General features: G+C 39.7%; 2 protein-coding genes across 6 annotated transcripts; both read right to left on the bottom strand.

Annotated features, from left to right (window-relative positions):
* Positions 1-562: 562 nt before the first annotated feature.
* LOC109984787 (FH2 domain-containing protein 1-like) lies at positions 563-7,302 on the bottom strand. 2 transcript variants are annotated; one of them, XM_065959979.1, is made up of 11 exons: positions 7,044-7,302; positions 6,069-6,505; positions 5,202-5,263; positions 4,548-4,650; positions 4,333-4,418; positions 4,147-4,247; positions 3,996-4,066; positions 3,533-3,819; positions 3,328-3,445; positions 3,074-3,238; positions 563-2,991 (listed from the first exon to the last, which is right to left on the bottom strand). In XM_065959979.1, the coding sequence occupies exons 2-8, from the start codon at positions 6,429-6,431 to the stop codon at positions 3,676-3,678; spliced, it is 930 nt and encodes a 309-aa protein (XP_065816051.1). In that variant the 5' UTR covers positions 6,432-6,505; positions 7,044-7,302; the 3' UTR covers positions 563-2,991; positions 3,074-3,238; positions 3,328-3,445; positions 3,533-3,675. The 2 variants fall into 2 exon arrangements, with proteins under 2 accessions (XP_065816051.1, XP_065816050.1); XM_065959978.1 differs by lacking the exons at positions 3,996-4,066; positions 4,147-4,247; positions 4,333-4,418; ... (2 more) ...; positions 6,069-6,505; positions 7,044-7,302 and having other exon boundaries at positions 3,533-3,676.
* Positions 7,303-9,942: 2,640 nt separating this feature from the next.
* LOC109984732 (arfaptin-2) lies at positions 9,943-16,192 on the bottom strand. Of its 4 annotated transcripts, XM_065960641.1 has the most exons (10): positions 15,901-16,192; positions 15,701-15,807; positions 14,352-14,460; positions 13,914-13,976; positions 13,269-13,355; positions 13,027-13,130; positions 12,333-12,554; positions 12,084-12,241; positions 11,808-11,982; positions 9,943-11,399 (listed from the first exon to the last, which is right to left on the bottom strand). In XM_065960641.1, exons 2-10 carry the CDS (start codon positions 15,797-15,799, stop codon positions 11,244-11,246), a joined length of 1,173 nt encoding a protein of 390 aa, XP_065816713.1. In that variant the 5' UTR covers positions 15,800-15,807; positions 15,901-16,192; the 3' UTR covers positions 9,943-11,243. The 4 variants fall into 4 exon arrangements, with proteins under 4 accessions (XP_065816713.1, XP_029133376.2, XP_020490503.1 ...); XM_029277543.2 differs by lacking the exon at positions 13,269-13,355; XM_020634847.3 differs by lacking the exon at positions 13,914-13,976.
* Between the last annotated feature and the right edge of the window lie 605 nt (positions 16,193-16,797).

Here is a 16,797-nt window from a genome sequence, read left to right as displayed (position 1 = left end):
GCAGCAGCAGCAGCAGGTAAAATAACACACACACCGTCGAGTCTTATACCCACTAACTATTACAGATGCAAGAATCTCTTTTTGATCACACGTTGTGGGTGTATATTCTCTTTTTGAACAAAGATGTGACAATACAAATAATCCAACGAGGTAAAGGCTTTAGTAGCTCCATATGAATGCCTTGTCACTTTAAAACAGGCCTCCTAATAAATGTAACTTTACAGCTGCTTGTATAATGTTAATATGCTAAAGGCATTCATTACATTAAGGCTTTCTGAAACTGTCAATTTTTCATGCTGTTTCAACAATACATACTGGGTCTCATCAATAAAGAAACGCACCCCTTGTCTTAAACGACTCTTCTACACACTGTGTTATATTCTGTCATTAAGAAACACCACTGCTGTTTTATGTTGTGAACATTCAGTTTCTAAAGTGGGATTACAATAACCTGTACATCTCAGCGTGCTGCAGTTACATATTTGTCATATATGTTCTTTAATCTTTTTTTTACCAGCCTAATGAATAGAGTTTAAATAACAACAGTAACATGTTGAACATATTAGGGACAATACTATTTATTTCAATGTAGTTTCTATACATCTCTGTCTTATAACCAATTCCTTACACAGTGATGAAAAAAAAGTGTCAAATCGTTACAGGCAGATTAGAGAAAACCAAACTAAAGCTAATTTTCAATCCCTCACTTTTAAAATTCAGTCAGACAACTGGACATGGTCCTAAAAGTTGATGATTGCAACTCTACTTGACTGCTCAGAGATGCCAGTATGTCAGCTTACATCTTGAACGCCTGTTATTGGCACAAGCTGTGGCCTTGGTGACCCGTGTGGCTTGATGAACAGTTCGTGTTGCTGCCCGTCTGGCCGCAAGTGAAAATTTAGGTAAGCTTGTTCTTCCATCACCTAAGCCACCAGGTGTTGGGCCTCCAATTACAGCAATCTCCTCTAAAGTTAATACCCTTCAATTTGCCACCAAGCGTCCACGGTTCAGCTCTGCCCTCAACAGGCTGCCTTTGTAACACTGACCCATTTAAGCCAAAATCAATGGCTGAATTGAGAAAGACCTGAAAGCATCCACAACTTCATTGAATGACATCAATAGAGAAAGAAAAACAAAGAGGCAAAAACAAAGGCATTCAGCATATACCTTGACATTTAACAATAATGCAATCAGCTATATTTGATCAAAAGTAACAATCAATCCTTAACTTTACAGTTTGACTTCTCTCTGCTCCCTTATCCTCACATTCAACATCCACTTACTTTCTCAATACATTCTGCATGGTTGTTTATCAGACAAAGAATGCACAGTCAGTATTAACCCATTAGTAAAACTGAATAGAATAATGTCTTGTCAAGGAAATAAAAAATGTTGTCGTAAGTTTGATCCTTTATTTACAAGACCGTGTGCAGACTGCCTGAGTTAAACAACACACATCTTTCCTGAGCAACAGATTACCATGGTACGGTTCCAATCTGCCATCTAGTGGTTAAAAGCTAAATTGCCTTTCCACATCAATAGTTCCTTCAACACTTTCCTTTAACCTTCCATCACCTCCTAACAACCCTGATAACAATTTACCAAAATAACATTAAATAAAATGCTACAATGTAGCTTTGGTGAGTTAAATACAAGTAAAACTAAAGTTAGATGTGCCTCCCTGACTTTCAAATGTATGTCTCTAAAAACCTACACACTGGAATCAGTGCAATTCTGGACAGTTTCCTTGCTGTTTGTCTGTTTGCTCATATCTCCAAGGCGTTTAAAAAAGCTAAAAAATAATCCAGTTGTTTCAGTCTTAATCCATGTACTCTTTGGCGGAACATTTTCACTACTTTTTTGCACGTGGTTGTCTTTGGGCTCCATTGATTTTCCCTCTTGGCATTTTTCCCCCTGCCCTTCACCTGGCACATGGGCTACAGAGACATTTGTTTCACTTTTCATTGCCACTGAAGGAGGATTCTGGTCTTGCTCCCCAGATTTTTCAAAGTCATGAGATTGATCAATAAAGTCAAACACTTGTTTTGTGGAATTGTTTCCAGCACCCTCTGTAGTCAGTGTCTCTTTCTCCATTTTGGCAGATTTAGGAGATCTGACTGGATGCAGAGCTGACACATTGTCTTCATTTCCCTCAGTTTTAAGCACTTTGGAAGGTAGAGTATGGCGGCGGCCAAGGTCACGTATAGATGATGGTTCAGTATTGAATAAAAACCGAACTAAATCCTCATTGGTTGGGTCTCCAGGATACCTATCGGCGTCCTCGTCAACGGTTCTTTGACGAAGCAATTTGGTACGTGGACCAGGAGATTTCAGATTTTCCAGAGAATATTCCCCAGATGAGACACTGCCACGGCTGTTCTGAAAACGCAAAACTTTTCTAGATGCTTCACGTAACTTTTGGGCCTCCTCTTCATTATTGTCCTGTAGATCTTCCTCATCTTCAGTTGTGGCTGACAATGTCCTGCCTGAGGAGGAATTGGTGGTTGTCCTATTGGCAGGGTGTGTAAAAGACTTGGAGTCCTCTTTTCTGGATGTTTTCATCTCCTCTTCATGAGGAATGCCACTTTTTTCTTTGTTGTCCTCACCAATGGGCTGGATTTGATTTTGTGAAGAGTTCTCTGTAAGTTCCACAGCCGAGAGCCACTCTTTCCTGCCTACATCTGGCACTCTTAAAAGCCCTCCCTTCTTTTGATCGTCAGCAAGGAGGTTAGCCTGAGAGATGATTTCCGATAGGCTGCCATTGATGGGGCTGCCTCTTGAGGGGCTTCCATGAGTGGATGTGGGCCTGCCGCTTCTCCTCCGAGAGACACGTTTGGATAAGGAGGTCTGTACTAGTATAGACTCTAATGCAACTCCATCCAATTCTTTGTCTCTACTAGAGCAGGTAGCTGTAGACCTGCGCTTGGCAGCACACTGCAGTCTGTCTCTGTGTCTCCTCTGAACCTCTGCAACCTCCCGAGACTTGTTTTCCTTCAGAAAAAACACATAATTAATAGATCAAGTAGGGTTTATTAACCTCACCTAGGTAGAACATGCCAGTACGATTGCATACCTGCATGGCTCGCATAAATTTCGCACAAAAGGAGTGGAAAGTGGAGCAGCACTCCTCCAGTTTGAACTTGTTTGGGTCTTCACAGAAGTACTCTGCCACAGAGTCACTCACGGCCTGCATTTCCTGAAGATCAGACTCTATTTCTGCCAAGCAGACCTCAGCCTCCTAAATAAGACCAAAATCAAAACATCAGAACATATATCCACCATTTAAAAATCACCTCAACCTCAGTGTTTCAGCAACAGACTTCTTACCTTAAGAAATTGTTCCATTTGTGCCTTTAAGTCTTCCTGCTTCAGTGTGTCTGCTTTGGCTTTTTCTACGTTCTTTACCTGTTTTCTGAACTCTGCTTCAATTTCGCCTTTATTTATTCTGCAAGACCAAAAAACAAGTTATTTTCAGACTAGATAAAAAAGAGGGTTAAAAATGCTTATAGCAATCAGTAAGAGTTAGGTGTACCTTGCTGCTGCTTCAATGTGTTGGAGTTGTTCTGGAAATTTAAGCAGAGCCACGTCGGCCTTGTGAGCTTGCTGTGATAGAGATGAAAGTCTGTATCAAAATCACTATTCACACACATTTTTGAAGATTCAGTAATAATGGTTTTACACTGAAATGTGATCAAAGTAAAAGTGACTTGCCATCACAACATAATGCATAAGATTCATTCCAGGTTTGTTTGCCTTGGTGTCCGCTAACTTCAACAGGGAAGCCATTCGGAAGCCAACTGCACTCCCTGCATAGCCACCCTGTGTTTTAAAAAGAAAAAAAAAATAGATTCAGATATGTTAAAACACAAAGGAAAGCCATCCAACAGTCCACTATGACGTGTGTGTGTGTGTGTGTGTGTGTGTGTGTGTGTGTGTGTGTGTGTGTGTGTGTGTGTGTGTGTGTGTGTGTGTGTGTGTGTGTGTCATAAACTCACAGCATTCATGAAGTTTCCAGTCTTCAACACCAGGCGAATGACAGAATGTAGATTATCAGACTCCAACAGCTCTAAATGAAGTCAAATTAAAGTCTCAATGGGTGTCTTACTTTTAATATGTACTTATACTTGTTTAAAAAAAAAACAATACCTGTTCCTGCAGCTGTCAGAGTACCAATGAAGGCTCTGATTTCATCCATGAGAGGGAAAAATTCCTCTTTGAGCACCAAGCTGCTGAGACGCTCTTCATAACTAACAGACACAGTTTCCATCGTCAGTAAACTTTCACTGACATTTCCTTTGCAATATATTGAACACACTGCGACCGGTGACTCACCTGGATGTCTTGACCAGCATCAACATAAACAGATCTGCTTCAGGGAGAGCCGAGGGCTTGAGCTTGAAATCCACTAGCTGCTTCACCTGCAGTTTTTAAGAAGCAAAATAAAACAACCCACACAATTAAACACATTGTTGTTTTTGTCAGGAAAATCTTCGAGCACCAATGTCGTAAGATTTACAGAACATTGTTGCAGTAGCTGTCACAAGTACCTCTCCTTCATCCGGCAGCATCTTGCATAGCTCCCTCAGTTTTCCCGAAGCAAAGTTGCGACTATTGCCTGATTTAATGTCTTCGATCAAGTCTTGCACAGGCCTGTGGAGAGAGGTGCGGAGGTATCAAACCTCAATTAAAAAAATGTCAAGAAGTTTTTTTACAGAATTGGGATGTGTCAATGTTAACAACACACTTCTGCGTCTATGGAAAGTTGGGCTGCTGACACTAACAAGCCTCTACCTGCTCACACAGCGTTGCGAAACAGTAACACTTATGATGTCATTCATCAGAAAAACATAGCACAGGACTGTAGAATGTTTGACGTCAAACATGTTTACATATCTGTCGGTTGGAGGCCATCTTTAACAGCTTTCCTGTATCTTTTCTATTTCCTGTTAGATTTGCCACACACGCCAATAGCCTTAGGAAACACATTCACAATAGCTCACAACAAATATTTTGCTGCTAGCCACAGTAAGGTAACCTGTTGGAGCTGTAGAACAGTGTACATCAAACCTGCTGAGACATGCAGGCTTTGAAAGGCTTGTCAGCACGAGGCTAATCTGTCTGCATCATCCTGCTCTGTTTTACACCAGGATATGGACAGATTATTGTGCAAAAACAATCACACCTTAGGAATACTGACTCACCGCTTGAATTGCTTCAGGAAAATTCCAATGTTCATGCTCCTCTTGGAGCTGAGGATGGAAACCTGCGAGAGGACGGACACAAAATCTGGATATAATCAACTTGTCAGCCACTAAGATAATTTCACTATTAGCCTGAGCAGAGTGTCTTTTGTGTCACAGCTTTTTAAACAAAGCAAAGGTTGAGAATTCTTTGAGCTGATAGTATTGAACACTCAGGGAAAAGATACCTTGTCGTGCATCACTGATATTTTAAGTGTCTTTAAGAAAAAGAGACGTAGGCCAAAGAAAAAGTTTTGCCAGAGATTTTAACTCACTTTTGTTACACAGACAACTTTGATTGTGTAACAAATGTTTGTGTAATACATAAATAACAGGGAATGCTATGAATAGATATGCAAAAAAAACGCCTTTGTTGTGTTTTTTTTGTTTGTTTCGGAAAGCCCTATCTCCTAATGTATGGCAAGAGCTTTGCTACTGATCAAAAGTAAGAACAGAAGCTGCTATACCAAATAAAGCTGCATGAGCTCACAACTCCACCTTCCTTTAGCAAACAGATCAGAGGAATAGAGACTCCACCCTTCCTATTGAACAGCAGATCAAAACACAGAGTAACTAGGAGACATATTAGGTCATTTCTCTGATTACTATTCTGCTAGTGTTTTTTTAGTATTTGCAGAGAAACATTGTACAGGTTCAACAGCATGCATAGAAATAAAATCAATACAGGTTGAACGAACTTGTCCCGGTTTCTAACCATTATACAAAAAAAAATGACGAAACATTTCAGGTGATTGTCACAAACCTTTGGGTTAGTGTATGACTCTGATTAAGCAAAGACAGCTGTATTCTCAAGTGGTTTGTGCTCACCATGTCCCCTCCTGAAGCAGCATTAGGCAGACCTCTCAGACTCTGGCGGTTCAGGGCCGTGGGTTGTTGCTGGGCCTGCTTGCGGCTGAACAGCTTCTCCATGTTATCCGTATCCAGCTCATACTCTTCATCAGTTTTGTCAGCTGTCCAGATGTTGTGCTTTCCTATCACACTGTGTTTGGGAAGAGTTTCCCAGTTAAAATTCCGCATCCTGGACCTCCTATGGCCCCCCTTTCCAAATAGGCCTGTGCCATGTGTAGATGAAGGGAGGCCAGGGGGAGGAGGTGGTGGAGGAGGAGGTGGAGGTGGTGGAGGTGGTGGAGGAGGAGGAGGAGGTGGAGCCGGGGGACCCCCTGGTTGCATCTTCTGACCAGGAGCTGTCAGCAGGTTTTGGATGCTGTCATGTTCTTAGTCACACACACAGGCTGGTTAAATTCCTGTGAGAAATAAGAAGTGCAAATGACTGGTTCTGTTTTATTGGACTGTGTCGTAGTTGCGATGGAACAACTGTCATCAGTGTTGTCAGCTAGGATGATTTATTCAGTCTTAAAGAAACAGAGCAGGGTGGAGACTTGATTGTAAACAACAGTGTTCAGCCACCAGAACCTTACATTAACAACTGTAGTAGTTTTATGTGTTGTCAAAAAACAAATCCATAAACTTAAGAATCATAATACAGATATATTGAATATTGCAAACGTGTGCTATTGTTAATTTGGACTTGAGAAGGTTGGATAAAAAAAAAGCTATTGAGCATAGAACCCATCAGCCTACAGTTTTTGTTAATATAATAAAAAATACTGTTCAAAACAACGCACATAAAGACTGAATTGTAAAAGCCTTGTATTTAATTTAAATATGCCATTCGCATGAATCTTTGGTTAATTGACCCCCCCCCCTCCCCCAAAATTGTCGTATAATGCAATGCTCGTTGCTCGACATTACTATTACCAGGTATAAAAAACAACAACATACTTTTGCTTTTGGTTCCGCTGCTGCTAAACTCTCCGTGTTTCTTTGTTCCTCGACTTGTCCCTCCGCCGTCTTCTTGTAACTTCACCCTCCAAAGTAGACTGACAATTATCTGGATAAAACAGGAAGAAAGTGTCGAAACTCCCTGCACGAACACGACGACACGCCCAGGTAACTGACTCTATGTTCGTGGAGTCCACACCTTCCCAGCAGGGGCTTTTTTTAAGGACTTCTGTGTGTTTCTGTCTAGAAGTCATGAACTAATGTGAGCAGTCCACTGGATACAGACTCTTTCAGCGTGACTGACACTGATAAGAAAAGAAAATTGATTGGTCCAAAGGCTGGACTTTTATAGGAAAACTAGACTACTTATTTTTTTAACATTAAGAAACGCCTTCATTGATAATCTTAGGACTGGACGGATAGCTTTCGTTTTTTGTTTTTTTTTGTTTTTTTTTGTTATTTCAAATTGCGTTGTCTAATACAGCGAAAACATTAATAAAGCTCTCTTATAGCTCACTCAGTAATAAGACATTTGGTTAAAAAGTGAGCAGGTGGTCAGAGGGGCTTTTAGCAGACGGCCCTTCAGCTCTGTCCTAAACAAGATAAGGACATAAGAAGTTAGATAAAACACTTTTGTATGCAAATCACTTGATTCTACTAACGTGAGTGTCAACAAGACCAGCTGCTCCTCAGCAGTACAGCCTACACTGAAAGAAAAGTATAACTCTCTACTCACACTGAAAAAAAGACTAACTTTTTCAGGATTAATTAAAAATGATATTTGATAATAAATTACAACACACATCAAGTACATTTTACTAGGTCTAGTAGCTATAAATTCATTAAATACTTGTTAAAATCAAGTAAAATGTACATACCACTGCACTTTTGTTACGGATGGAGGTAGCCTGTGACCTCCAGTGCTTCTAACGAGCCTATCATTGAGAGCACCTTATTTTTGTTGTTTAATGAAGGTGCTATTTTCTTTTTGTTTGTTTCCCTGTCTGTGACCTCTGTCCTTCAGATCAAGCGACAGAGGTCACGACCATAGGTCACGACCTGCAGGAATGTAACACTTATAAGTAATCCATACTTTATTTCAGTGAAGTTAGTTTATTGGGGATATCTATCTATTTTTTATTGTAAAAGTGCTTTTCTGCTTGTGAAAACTGCTGTTGTTAATCTTTGTTCGTTTTTTGTTTTGTTTTGTTGTAATGTCTCTGTATTGTTGTTGTTGTGGTTTGTTGTGTATTGTGTTAATTTGCTGGTCCTTGTAATTAAAAAAAAAAAAAAAAAAAAAGTGCTTTTCTAAAATTTAACAGAAACATATTTAAACTCAAGTCTAGATTCCCTGTGTAAGACCATTTCCTTCAAGTTGAAAAATAGTAACTCCTTGAAAATGTAGAGAGAAGTTTCCCAAACACATTACATCAGAATTGCAAGCCAATATAGTAAAGGTCATTGTGCAACTGTATCTAAATCAGAAATTAAAATGCTTTTCTTTGCTTCTTTTGTATCTTATAATATAACGAATGAACTCCCCTCTCAACAAAGTAGAACAAAGTTTGACCCCTCTGAGCTGTGCATAATTTTAAAATGAATTTAGTTAACAATGGAGCTCAAGCTCAATCCTGTGTTTTAATCTGATATTCTGCTTTTGATCTGACAACATACAAGAGTCCTGTTCAGAAGGAGTTGGAAGCTTGGAACAAGGAGTCACCATCATTATGTTGGTCATGTGATTTCAATGTTGTTGTACTGCCATGTTGTTAAGTTTTCACCTGCACACACCTAGTGTACACAAAGAACACATCCGGTTTATTGAAGCCTCTGTAACTTGCTCTGTGAATGTAACATCAGGCTGAACAAGTTTAGCTTTATTCAAAATCCCTCAAATCCATTTTGGCTCACAGCAACACTTAGTCTGCATCAGAGTAAAGAAACCAACCAAATATTCAGTCATACACACAGAGGTGCTGCAACTTGTACTGTCACATAGAAAGTGTAGGTCTTACATTTTGGCATTCCCATTTACCGTGCAGTCATGTATATCATATACTGTGCCATGAATATGAAGTGTGTATACAGGAAGCCTCAAAGTAAGCAAGTGGAGGAGAAAACATACACACAGCAGTGAAATGCATAGAGGCCACAGGATCAAAACATTTCTTAACTAATCAGACGGTTTGGGAAATGTTAAAAAAGCGTTTTCTGATACTGTTTGGTGTTTTTGACAGCATCAATTTGAAAACATTGCTGGAATGAAGGAATCCATCAAATAATAAATAGAAGAATATAGTTTTATCCATAGATTTTCATCACCAATGCCACTTCTCAAATAAGAAATAGAAGCAGGCGTATGAAACTTAAACAAAAAATGAAATTGCTGCCAAAATTGATTTTTTCTTCAGACCCTCAAGTCATGCTCAGCTCTCATTCCAACTCCATCAGTTGATATTGACTGATCTGAAGCTGCCCCATCAGCTGATTCCTTTCACTGTTAGCAAATCTCTTACAATACGCTCCCAGACTTCTTTTGTTGCGTCTTCTGCAAGCTGCTTTGCAACACACCTCCATCCGTCCTCCTCCTTTTCATGCTGTGTATGACTCATTCATGTCATTTCCGTTGTCACGCTTGCTCTGCCCTGTACATGTTTTGGCTGCTGCTCTCCCAACTTAAGCCTTTCCACATGTGGGAGGACAGGGAGGTCCAGAGAAGAGCCATACCAACAAATATAGTCAGTGTAATGCAAACAAAAGCTTTCTTTGACAGAAGGGGTCCCAACTGAAATACAATGAAGTGTTTAATGTTCTGCTATAAGTTATAGTGATCTGAAGCAGACCATCAAATAATGAGTGCATTGATTATCAAATAACATAATAAGTCATGGAAACCGTGTTAGAGATATATCGTTGTATTTTCATGTACATACTGGTGCCATACATTTGACATATATTGTGAGCTTTCTGTACATAATCTGTGAGCGCATCCATTCTCCAACTGAGATCTGTGTCAGCTGCACAGTCAGGGGAAAACAACATCCAGCACTTTATTGGAAATGCAGAACAAGACAAGGACAATCAGATGGCAACAACTGAAGAGGAATGGACAAAGAAATATGATATTATTAACAGATTGGTAAATAAATATACTCTTACATTCTGCACTTGAGGAGACGCTGAGACTTATAATGTAACGTAGACTGCATGTGGTGTCGTGTTCAGAATTTTCTTTCACCGTTAAGTAAAAAAAAAAAAAAAAAAAAGACGTCAGAAATGAGTCTCACAGGAATTTGTCATTTTCCCGTCATTTAAACTTTCAATATGTGCTGCAGTTTGATTTATTGATTTGTTTCATGATAATTAAATTACTGAATGTGTCACCAAAGCATCCCTACCGTGGATCGATGTCGAACAGAAGTGTAGCATCTCCTGTTGAGGCTTATTTCCATTTGTAAACTCTGAAGTCCACCAGACACATAGTAGTGCCTGTGCTTGATTATCAGTAAGAACATATCTGAAGAGAAAATCCTTATATATTCACACTTGATATATTTCCCTCTGGCCATGTCAAGCATAAACTGGCCATTCAGACAGATCTTCAACAAAGCAATAATGAAATCTGCTTAACTTTGGAAGATTGTCTGACGATCTGATCTTGATTTAATTGAGAGGAAATGGTTCAGACATGCAACCTCAGAAATAACAGACATTTCTGAGGCGATTTCATGACATGTTTGACATTATTTAACTTATCTTAACTAATCAGATTTGTTGAATTCCTCCAATGTGATGTACTCAGTATATATTATAGATAACACTTTAGGCAACATAAAAAAACAACAACAACATAATTCATGTGCAAAACTGCCGAGGCTTTCTACAGAAATAGAAGACGACACTGTACATAAATAAGAAGTGATATCTTATAAACGGGTGCTTTGCCTAAAGAAAGTAATAAAAAGTACATGTGTGACTAAAAAAACCCATCTCATAACCAAAAATGTTGTTACATCTATGTAATAAGTGATACTGAAAAACATTATAAAAGGGATGGGTCATGTTTTTTCTTTTATCACTGGCAGCTACTGATCCTACAGTATCTTCCTTTATGGGTTTAATCCTTGTCCCTCTAACCACAATGGTCACTGATCAATATGTCTCTGTATATCTCAAACGGCTGGACCTTGCACGTCCTCACTACTGCTCCTCCAGCCAGGACGGCTTGTCTGATCCTGGCGGCTTTAACTTCACGTTGAACTGTATGAGAGTTTGTTCCAACTGCTGCTGGTTGCCAGCAAAATAAGCTGAGATAGCATTGTGGAAGAGAAGCAGCTGCTTGTGCATCACCTTCACCTAGGAGGAAAAAAAAAAGAGAGGAAATAAAGTGTCTGCAGGAAACCGTCACCTGCGGTCATCTATTTACATTACATTGACTAACATCTCAGATGAGCTCTGCAGTAATTAACCTTAAGGCAACATGCAGATTACTGTGTCTCTGAGATCTTCTCATTCATGTCAATCAGGCTTTTTAAGAGCACTTACGCAGTCCTTTATATAATGCAACTTATGATGGCATTGATCATACTCATTTTTCATTCATTGGTTCTTTTGTGCTTGTGACATTCTCTTTCTCTATTGCAATTATCTATTGATCTATTTATCTATTGCAATTAGTCGTTTTCACCTCTGACAATAAGGAGGAACACAGTATTAAACAGTGATGAATAATAATTCAACTTTTTTCTTTTTAAAGATACAGACCTTATTTTCCTCCAGAAATTTGAGCTTGATGGTGACATCGCTACGCAGCCTTTCAAATTTGTCTCTGTGGATCTGATAGTCATGCTGAGCCATATCGATGCGGACCATGGTGGCTGCATCCCTCGGGCCCAAACTCAGCTCCTCCATATCAGACCGATAGGCATCAAACTCTAGTCTGCGGGCAAACACAGTTGAAGCTGTCACAGGCTCTGATCACCAGAAAAGCTCTTCAGACTATGTTTCTGAACTCTGAAGCAGGATGTGAAGGTTTGTTACCTTGCGTTTTCATAATGCCTGATGGTCATCAGCGTATCGTCCATTGTTTTGTTGACCAAGGTGTCGATGCTTGACACAAAGAAGCTAATGGCACCGAGCAGAGCCTCACCATTCTTGCACAACAGCTTTTGTGTTTCCGCGTTGTACCCGAACTCATCCTGCAGAGAAACACACACGCTTTAACTTCTAACTTCTTTTCCCATGTGATGTTTTTACTTTCCCATTTCCAAACACTCTGAAACACAGTACCTGCAGCTCAGGGGACTTCTGGCTGAGGTCAGTGAAGGTGTCGCCCAGAGCCTGTTGAGTCTCCACCATGCTTTGAAAATGAGTGATGAGTGCAGTGGCCAGTCTCAGGATGTTTTCGTACTTGCTCTTGGTGTCTCTTAACAAGTCAATCTGAGCCTCCAGCTCCAGGTCTACTGTTCGGGAGCCTCGGCCAAACCTCTCGGAGAACATCTGCTTTGTACACTGCAGGGGGAATATGGACAGAGATGACAAACCATTCATAAAGAACAATCAAAAATCAGAGTTGAAAAAATAAGATCATCTTTAATCATCATCATCATCAACTTTTATTATTAGACTCAAGGTCCATTTTAAAAGACATACAATACAAAAAATAAGTAAAAAAATAGTAAAAAATAGACAACACACATATACAATAAAAACATTCCCACCTCTTATAAAAGGCACTTATTCCAAAGTCTCCAAAGGTATGACTGGTAGCGTACTGCACTATAACTTGGGTTTGACAGCAGCATTATAATTACATTCTTAGAATCATTCAAGCAACCGATAAATCTGTACATCAGGTTCCTCAATAAAGCTTGTAAGGCGTCAACTCCTGCATACACAAATAGCTCACTTGCACTACTCCACCTTGGTTTAATGTCTATGTACTCCTGGAGATTTTAAAACAAAGTAGTATATACAAGTATACCTTATATGTGTTTATGCCCCATTTCTTTACACTGTCCAACTTCTCAACAGCGACACCCCGAGAAACTTCCTCAGTAGAATTACTCAAGTTATGGTTCGATGATCCTATCAAAGAAGAAAGGACAAAGCTCACTTTAATGGATGTCATTTGTCTAAATGTAGCAAGGTATAGGTTTACAGAAATAACAAGGGACATGACAAAGAGTGAGGACAGCGTGAACATGGTGATGAGCATGGTGGTACCTGGATGCTGGCCTGCCTGCTGGGAAAGTCGACTGGCTGCAGACTGGCTGTTAGGCAAGCTAACACCCCTGGATTTCATGCGAATGTCTGAAATGAGCATGGTGACGATAAAGAGTGAGGATGAGATGAAGACATCTGCTGAAATATGTGTCAACATGCACAGTCGAAACAGCAGAGGGCGTAAAGTAGCAGAAAGGTGTTAGGGTCCCTGGTGAAGGATACGGAAAGAGTTCCACATCAACATTTCTCTTTGATGAACGACAATCCACCATGCAGCTTTCTCATGCAGGATAAGACATTTATTAAACGAAACGATGAAAATGGACTTCATGGGATGAGAGAAACAAGCAATAACAAAACAGTCATCCAAAGTGCATATTTTCAGTACAGAAGAAGAGATTGGTATTAGACAACAACATTTAAGTGACGGCCCTGTATAGTCAGGTTAGTGCAACCCTTATTTTAAAAGAAGTCAAATCATTTCTGGTTACTCAAGCTGTGAGAAATAGAGGTTACAAGCAAGGTTTTTTTTATTCATCTCCCTTGGTCAAGCAACGCCAAAACCTCTTTTAAGGGGCAAAAACAGACCAACACATGAGGGTTAACTTAGAGAACAACAGAAGGTTTGTCAGATTACAAAGCCACCTGATCCTGGTGCAGGGGCTCGTCTTCTGTCCAGATACTCAGGGTTGAAGCGAACTGCAGGGCCTATGGGATATGGACGTTTGTAATATGAACCAGGAGCCTTAAGCTCTGCAGCTCTCGATGCAGCGATACATCAAAACACTTTCTTTGGTTTCCTAAACGGGCATTAAGTACAGACCACAATGACTTACTTCTTAATTCATAAACTTTGTTGAGCTGGCCATAGACGGTAACGCCTGGCAAAGTAATTGCAGGGTCATCTATGATGATCTATGACCTTCGTTTACTAATGTAGAGTTCTTAACATACTTTAAAGCTAATATACAGTAACCCTTACTTAATGCACCTTTAAATGTAAGACATCTTTCGAGAGCAAAAAACATCTCTACTAAAATAATGTCAGAAATGAAGTCTGGCCGTCAGTTCTTTTAGCAGTACCTTTGATGCTGCTGGTAGGAATGATGCCCCCTGCAGGGCCTCCATAACCTCCTGAGACGATGCTGGTTTCATTCAGGTTGGGTCCTGACACCATGACTTGCTGCAAATCCTGAGGGATTTGAAGCACAACACAAGTAATACATATGTTTCAGAAGGGATAATATGTAACAATGTCTTTAATCATCATGTTCTGTAATCAGGCAATTCAAAGAGCAGCGCAAGAAAATTCAAGCCTTTTTGTAATTCATACAAATGTTTCAATATATTTGAGCCTTGAAATCTCTCACTACTTGATAAGTATGTGTATAATGTGTTATATATCAGGGCTGTCAGCATTAATCAAGGTTTGAAATGAATGCACTGATATTTTGAATCACGATTAATCGCATGCTTTTGTGGATAAGTCTCAGCAACACTGCTGCATCTTTGAAAGTCTCCTGTTTACAAATCTGTCAGACGGCTCAGCTCGTAGGTCAACCTTAAATTACATCAACGTTTCACTTTTTTATTATTCCTGTGAGCTGTTTTCATAAAGTTTTTGATCATGAAGTTTCTTTTTCCGTGTTTAAGTTAATATCATAAACTTTGATCTACCAGGAGGGGCCTTTATTTATTTCAAAATAAAAGCAGGGTTGAATTCAAACAGCAGGTAAAGCACTCTCAGTTTAAGACAGAGCAAAATAAAAAGCCTAACCATTTCAAAATAATGGAATTTGAAACATGCGATTAAAAAATGCGCTCAATCACGATTAACTATTTCAAAATTTGCAATTAATCGTGATTAAAAACAGAATTGTTTGACAGCCCTACCACAGTATATGTTCAAAAATGGGAAAACTATTTTGTTGAAAAGTAAAGAAATCTTAGTTGCTTTCATTTATGTCAGCTGAAACTAAACAATGCAAGTAAACCTACACAGAGATCACACCAACACATTGTTTCTGTGCTACTAGAATAACCTGTCTTGCAAAGGCACTATGTATACTCTTTGTAGGGCCACTAATTCTGCAGCATTCTCCACCATGATTTGCTGTTTGAGAATGACAGTGACAATGAAAGTATGAGTTTTATTCAGTGCTTGACAAATCTCATATAGTCAAAGCATCCTTTTACAGTTATTGTCAGCATCCCTCCTTTTATATACTGTATGGTCATTACACACTATATGCAGCTACTGTACCTAGCTGCAGGCCTGTTCATGGTTAGGTAACAGCTGGCCCTTACAACAGCCTAGCCCTAGACTACTCTGTCTTCTGAACATTATAGCAGACGACAAACTGTACAGAAAAATGCTGAAGCAGATTAAAAAAAAAAACATTTTCAGAAAAATGGGAGAAAATGTCACAGACCTGCTCCAGGCTGTCATCCTCAGGCAGAGTCCCTGTGTCTCCATTGCTGTTAATGGGGATCTCCATGGTTGCAGCCTTACTCATGATACTGTCAGCCATAATGAAATCTGTGCAAGACAGCACACAAACACTGACATTAAGATGGGATCGTGCATGCACACCGACAAAAGGGAGACAAACAACATCCGAAAAGTGCTTACATTGATGCTAATGTAGTTGGCTAGTATCAGCGGTGCTGATGTGGCTGTCTTGACAGCTAGCTTCCTCTCCACTACAGCAGCTTGATATTGGAGACCAGTCCAGTCGTCCGAGGGAGAAAATCCCGTCGTTCACACAGAGAGCCCCACTTGGTATTTTTCAACGGGAAAGCACCGTTGTGTTCAGATATCATTCAATGCAACATCCATGATTATTTCCCACACAGCGCTCGCGTTATCTGCCAGCCTCCATGAAGGGTCGGATCCAGAAAATCCCTGCATCCAAGCAGGCTAACAGCTTTAGTAGTATCACTTCAAAATAAAAGTTTTCATTATTTTAAATCTATTTTAAGATACATTATTTGGCTTCTAAAGTAACGCAAATCTTATGAAATAGTTAACTGGCGCTGTTTGGAGTGTTCTTCTTAACAAGCAAGAGGCCGGAATCGTTCTCTAATGAATTGATGCTCTTATTTTGAAGGTACATCACCTTTAACGAAGCATCACCGTCAGACTCCCTCCCCCGCTCCATCTTCCACGTCGTTCAGTGCTGACGTTGCTTTATCCCTCGACTCTAGTACTATCCTGCTCCTGAAGATGTCACTAGAAGCCCAAATGAAAATACAAACTGGCAATGGGTTTCATTTCATTTCACTCACACTAACTCTTCTTTAGAAACTCCTTTAAGGCACTGGCCTCTCAACTCAAATGTTAAGAGTATTTATCTTTTGAAGGAAGGCTGATCCGTTTTGCACGTTGTATTGATTGCAATAGCTTTTGAAATATTACTGTATAAATACAATGGTTTGTTTTGAGCTGTGTAAAGGGCCTCAAGGTATAGGCCTACCTCGGCATAGTTAAAAGACCACGCTTCTAATTATTTGCCTCATTTGTTTCAAT

This window comes from Labrus bergylta, chromosome 11, assembly GCF_963930695.1.
Source record: "Labrus bergylta chromosome 11, fLabBer1.1, whole genome shotgun sequence".
Taxonomy (NCBI): domain Eukaryota; kingdom Metazoa; phylum Chordata; class Actinopteri; order Labriformes; family Labridae; genus Labrus; species Labrus bergylta.
The sequence above is the reverse complement of the archived record's forward strand: the minus strand, read 5'-3'. Positions and strand labels throughout refer to the sequence as shown.